General features: G+C 36.5%; 1 protein-coding gene across 2 annotated transcripts in view; it reads left to right on the top strand.

Annotated features, from left to right (window-relative positions):
* The first annotated feature begins 5,117 nt into the window (after positions 1-5,117).
* Positions 5,118-6,000, top strand: part of LOC107085991 (semaphorin-3ab-like) — a 42,888-nt gene continuing 42,005 nt past the window's right edge. For both annotated transcript variants that reach the window (XM_015376706.1, XM_015376705.1), the window contains exon 1: positions 5,118-5,666. In XM_015376706.1, the coding sequence (XP_015232192.1) occupies positions 5,561-5,666 (106 nt within the window). In that variant the 5' untranslated portion in view covers positions 5,118-5,560. The remainder of the gene's footprint in view (positions 5,667-6,000) is intronic.

Raw genomic sequence — 6,000 nt, 5'->3', positions numbered from 1 at the left:
GGCACTGCTCTAACCACTAGGCCAAAATTCACCTTAACAACAACAACAGTCTAACAACAGGATTTATCACAAAAAGCAACATAACCTAATTAAAACAATTTCAAAACACAAATGAAGCAAAGTCATTAATGTTGCTTAGTTTGTAAAGCATTAGAAATTCTGTAATTGCCCATCAGGCCATAGCGAGAGCCGTTTTCTGCAAAACAAGGGTGCTGAACCTTTCAAGAGGCTACTAGTCATACTGTCATATCTGGCAGTAACATAAACGTTCAGGGCAGCTTTGGTGCTTTAGGACCTTGACAACCTGCTCTACTTGATGGGGGAAAAATCTGCCTTTTAGCATGTCGCGCCATCAGTTAATTTCCCTTGAACTCAAGCACATTTGTGTTATTCAGTAGAGTTTTGATTCATAGTACATCAACCAGGTATAGCTGAAAAAATAAAGAAATATATGAAGATTTTTGAAGTGCCCTAGTCAAAGTCCATATTTAATTGTGACTGACATTCTAGGACAAATGATTAAACATGCTGTTCAAAATCGTTCCAGTTTTTGGTTAATTAAAATGATTAAAAAAAAACAATGTAATGTAAAAGACTTATCGACTTTTATTTGCAATACTTTGTTAGAAGGTGCTTTAAAAAGTGGCATAACCAATTTTGTAAACATAAAAAGAAACAATGGATGGGAATTACTGCTTTTTGTATTTACTTAAGTACTTTGTGCTATTTTGAAATTTTTTTGTAACCAAAATCAAAACTCTGTAATGAGATACAGACTTTGTTACAAATTGTTTACTGTAAATTAATGTTTTCAGAATGCAATTTATGATGCAAATTTATTGCTGAAAATGGAACATTTAGATTATTTTCTCTATCATTCACAAAAAAATATGCTATAACAAACAAAGTTTTAAATTGTGTTTTGTATTCTTGGCTATAAAATACATTATATACAGCCATTACATCAAAGTAGAAACAGGTGACAATGCATGTGATGACAATGGTTTTAGAAATTGGAGAAGTTTACGTGTGCAAAATTTCCCCAATCAGATCTAAACCTTGTTGATTGGAAATGAAAAATCTCTCTTTACATGGACACTAAATAAAAGGATCCGATCAGAAAGCTTGTGTGTACTAAATGCTTGATCAGATTAAATAATTTTAGCATGATTGGAAATGTGAGTTTCTATAAAAACTTCACGCCGATGTTGCACTCATTCCCATGGAGAATTTTTTTAATCCAAAGATCTGAGTGGGTGTGTACAAGGACACCAATTGGAAAGGCAATCAGCAAAAACTACCTCTCTCTTTCAAAATGAGATTTCTTTCAGGTCGAAATGGTTTATAACCTTCAGACTAACACATTTTTTATCTGATCATGCCTTCAATCTGATTATTTGTGTCCAATGAATACTTACCTGTTGATTTAATAGTTACATGTAATCTACCCAAAACTTTTTATAGGACAGTCTATTAGGGAGTTTATCATTAGTAGCTGAATACAGTTAAAGATGCATTAAAATATCTTTATAACTCTTTACCCCAAAATGCACTGAAGACCATGGTGAGAATATAAGCAACAGAAAAGATGACAAGAATGTGAAATCCAATACACTTTAAGATACATCAGCAATAGTTTCAAAACACAGAATGTGCATGGAGGTGCAGGGATATGCAGGCGCCCTGATATCACATACACACACAGATTGCTTACAATACACTAAACAAGCCAGGCTCTTAGGTTGTTTTCCTTTACCATCCTGATGTGTCTGAGTTTACACATCAGCACTCCTGTTTATCAAAGCTTTTATCACTTCATCACTGCCGTGTCACCCCTCAGAGGAAGCAGGAGGTGTCCTCACTCACAAAAACAGCCTCCCACACACACACACATACACACACCCCAGAACCTGTAGGGGCTGGCTAAGGTTAAGAGGGGGGCTTTGTTGACCTACAACATGATATGAATGACTTTACCAGAGACAGGATCTGTCTCAGACTATGCAGGTTACCAACCAGCATGTGTTGTTCTTCACTTAAGAGTTTTATCTGGAAGTTTAAAACCCATTTGGATGCTGTGCTTTACATAAAGAATACTTAATCCCTTACCATATATACTACATTTTAAGTTTCCTTGAAAAAAGAGACATTCTAAATTAAAACTTCAACTAAAGATTTAATTCTCCAATTCCAGCTGTTTTTCAAATTGATTGTGCAAACGTACAGTATGAACATTTGATTTGTTAAATATGATATTGATTTTTGTGTGATTGTTTGCTGAAAACATCCATCCATCCATCCATCCTCACACGCTTATGTCATGTTTATGGGGAGTTGCGGCCAAGTGGTTAGGGCATAGGGCTTGGAATCCTGAGGTTCTGAGATTGAGCCCCACTCCCACAAACTGCCACTCTGGGCCTCTAAACAAGACGCTTAACCCCACACTGCTCCCCAGGTGCCCCACGATAGCACTGCTCCCCAAGTGGATGTGTTAAATGCGGAGGTAAATTTCTCTAATGTGAGATCAATAAAGTTACATTATTATTATTATTATNTTATTATTATTATTATTATTATTATTATTATTATTATTATTATTATTATTATTATTATTATTATTATTATTATTATTATTATTATTATTATTCACTTACCTTTAACTGATCCAGAAGGGCACCACAAACATCCTTCACCTTAGCTCCCTCTTTGGACATCCAAAGCCTCCCAAGGCCAGTCCCCAGTGGGATGTGCCCACAGATCTCCCAAAGGGAGGTTTCCACCTCAGTTGAATTTTGCTAATTATAGTACAATTGTTCTTGCATTTAAAGCAAGAAAAAATGCTTTAGAAAGAAAATAAATGCATACCAATTATGGCATGGTCATATATGCATGAAGTTTAGCAGATTAAACCATTTCACAGATCAATAAAACACAAAACATCAAACTGCCAGTATGTAATTAAAGAAATTGTTTGGTATCAGTAAACTTAACCAGGATGTAGATTTATTTTTTGTTCCTGGTAGTTAAGTATTGTAGAGAATAATATCCATGATTAAATGTCACTTTTTTATTAAACATTATTATTATTTTATTGGCCTTTATATACAAAGGTTAGATTAATTTAAATATCAAATCATGTAAAATTCAGTTGTATTTTGAGACCTGATGATAAAACAGAATACCTCATTGATAGTTTTCTTGGTTCTACTAGTATTTTTGGATGTCTGAATACATTAAATAATCCTAACCCAATAATAAAACATAATAACTATAACTGACTACTGCTGGTGGACTTTTTTTTTAGATAGCTGTACAACCACAGCTCTTTACAGCCGGCCAAAAGAAGGCAGCTACTTTGTTGTTAATTAAAGAGCAGCTACAAACCGAATACAAGGAAAGGAACCAACCAACTGTTTTTCATTCCCAATAAAAGCTGTATACAAAATGAATAAGACTGCAAATATACATTCATCCAAAGTTGGTACAAATCAAATTATTATTTGCCACTATGACAGTGTCACCACCCATAATGATGTTTGTGCATTTATCTCTAATGGTTTTATTTTCTCAATGTAACTGGGGTTTTTTTCTGCTTTAAAGGATTAAAATAAATGAAAGAAACCTCACAAAACCTGAACAGATCTCATAAATTAAGGTCTAAAAGAATCTAGATGTTTGGTCTGCAAAGACATGACAACAATGCCCTAAATCAACAACCCTTTTGGTTGCTAGAGACGATAGCCACTGTGGATGCAAAATAAACAAAGACTATTCCTTTTCATCCTTATTGCTTTTAGAGTCACACTCTAGAACCAACATAAAAGGCAAATCTGCCTTCAATCAACAGGTTTTGGTGGAGTTTCACTCTTCTGAGTAATGTTAATAGAAGGTAATCTAGCAAGATGAGTCAGTCATTGAGGAGAAGCAGAAGGTTTGGTGCTTGCAAACCAGAAACGATACTTGGAAGGGGATGAAACAAACACAACCAGTCAACTGGTTGGTGCAAAATCAAACAATAGTTTCTTGGAAAATATTTCCGCTTATAACATTATATAATATTATATATAATTTTATTCTGTTGGCCTCTGTCTTTGGACAGAGATCAGAAATGTATTTTGTGAAGTGATAATACAGCAGAAGTATTATGAGCATTTTCCATCCATCACGCAGTTTTGTTTTTTAATTAAGGTAAGATCCTCCTGTCAAATTAACTCACTATACAGTTTGCACTTTATGTGAAAGTATCCATTAGTGAATTTTTTTATGTGGACCATATGGCTCATTGCCTCGGGTGGCAAGCAAATGAGTTTTCTCTTATTTATTTGCATGTTGAGTTAATGGAGAGCGCACAGCCCCTGTGTTGTGAACATTAGGGGCACTGTAAAAGAGCATAGTGACTAATAATGTTGAATTTTATATATTCAATTAGCATATTTGGTTTGTGTCTATAACCATATCAAATCCAAATTCAAATATTCTAGTATTTTTATTTTTATTTCCTTTTTTTTTTCAAACTCTATTGGTAAACATGTAAAAAAGCATGTTAAGAATGTTTCTACATTTTGAAATTTCCTAGATGAAACAACTCTGAAATATAAATCGTACTACCAAATTTCTTCTCTATTTTTTCCATTTCAATCCACAGATAAAATCTGAAAGATTTCTTCAAGTCATTTCATTAAATTTAATGGCAGCTCTCTCTTCTGGATCCCCATCTTTTGTCTGACAAGATTAACTCTCCCTTTTAAGCATTCTAATAAGCCAGATAGGTGCACTCAGTGATTAAACTTTAAATTTCATGATCAGAGCGTTGGTGGCAGGGGAATTAAAGGAAGAAGGGAAGGTGTTTCATTGCTGTGATGGAGAATAAATTAAGGCAAAAAAAATAAAAAATGAAATAAATAATGACAAAGAGCAAAGGAAAGAGTGTGGAAAAGTCTAGCCTATAAATCTTAACCATTCTACTTCCTCTCTATGACACTGCCTCCATCACTGCTTTCAAGTAATACCCCACCTCCTCTTTCCTCCTTCTCTCCCTCCCTCTCTCTCAGCTGCTCTGCCTCCCCTCCCCTCCCTTACCGTGGATGGTGTAGCTCTCTCGCAGTCTGGTAGAGCTGCTCACAAGGATTAGAGGGTTGTTGTGAGTGTCTGCTCAAAGAGTGGGAGCCAGTGGACAGAAACGGATCAGAAAAATCTCCAGCAAGAGGATAGCCTTATTATATTGGATACATTTTCTGATATTGCCTTTGCTTTGTCTATACATCTCAACACAGTCCAGCTAAAGTGTCTTCACCTGGAGAAGGAACGATAAGCCAATCAACTATACTGCCTGGATTTCCACATGAGGAGCCATGTGAGCTGTACCCCCCTCTGCCGACTTCACACATCAGAACTGCCCCAACAGTGTGCACTCTGAGCCAGGGAGTACAACCAGGAATCAGCCCTTCTCCTTGGAAACTCTACTTTCAGCACTTGCATACCTAAGCGGAGGACACCTTTCTTGGGGTCGGGCTCTGAGTGGCCCCCTGGTCTGGAGGCCAGACAGCAGCACTCCAGCACCATGGATTACCTGCTTGGGACTGTAGTGCTGCTGTGCTTTACGGTGCAGATGGGAAGAGGAGTTGAGCCCAAGCACAATGTTCCCAGACTAAAGCTGTCATTTAAGGGTAAGCCCATTCCCTGTGTTTTCTGACTCCAGGTTATTTGGGATTGCTTGCGCGTTTGCTTTTAGACCAGATCTGTTTTTCTTACCCATGGGTGCTCCTTTGTGCTGTTCTTTTCATCTATTCTTTGGCATACTGAGTGTCCCTTTTCTTCCTTTATGAGAGTAAGTCTATTTCTGCTTCTGTGTTTGTCTCTTGGTCAGTGCACAAGACCTACCTCCTCTTCACAAAACCTTCTGTATTCATTTCTCCCATTTCCTCGCTGCTTCCCTCTCACTCAGGCTGGCTGTCTCTAAGAATTCACCATTCTCCTTACAAATGGGGAGATTGTTTCCAT

This window comes from Cyprinodon variegatus, unplaced genomic scaffold (assembly GCF_000732505.1).
Source record: "Cyprinodon variegatus isolate N-32 unplaced genomic scaffold, C_variegatus-1.0 Scaffold139, whole genome shotgun sequence".
Lineage (NCBI taxonomy): Eukaryota > Metazoa > Chordata > Actinopteri > Cyprinodontiformes > Cyprinodontidae > Cyprinodon > Cyprinodon variegatus.
The sequence above is the reverse complement of the archived record's forward strand: the minus strand, read 5'-3'. Positions and strand labels throughout refer to the sequence as shown.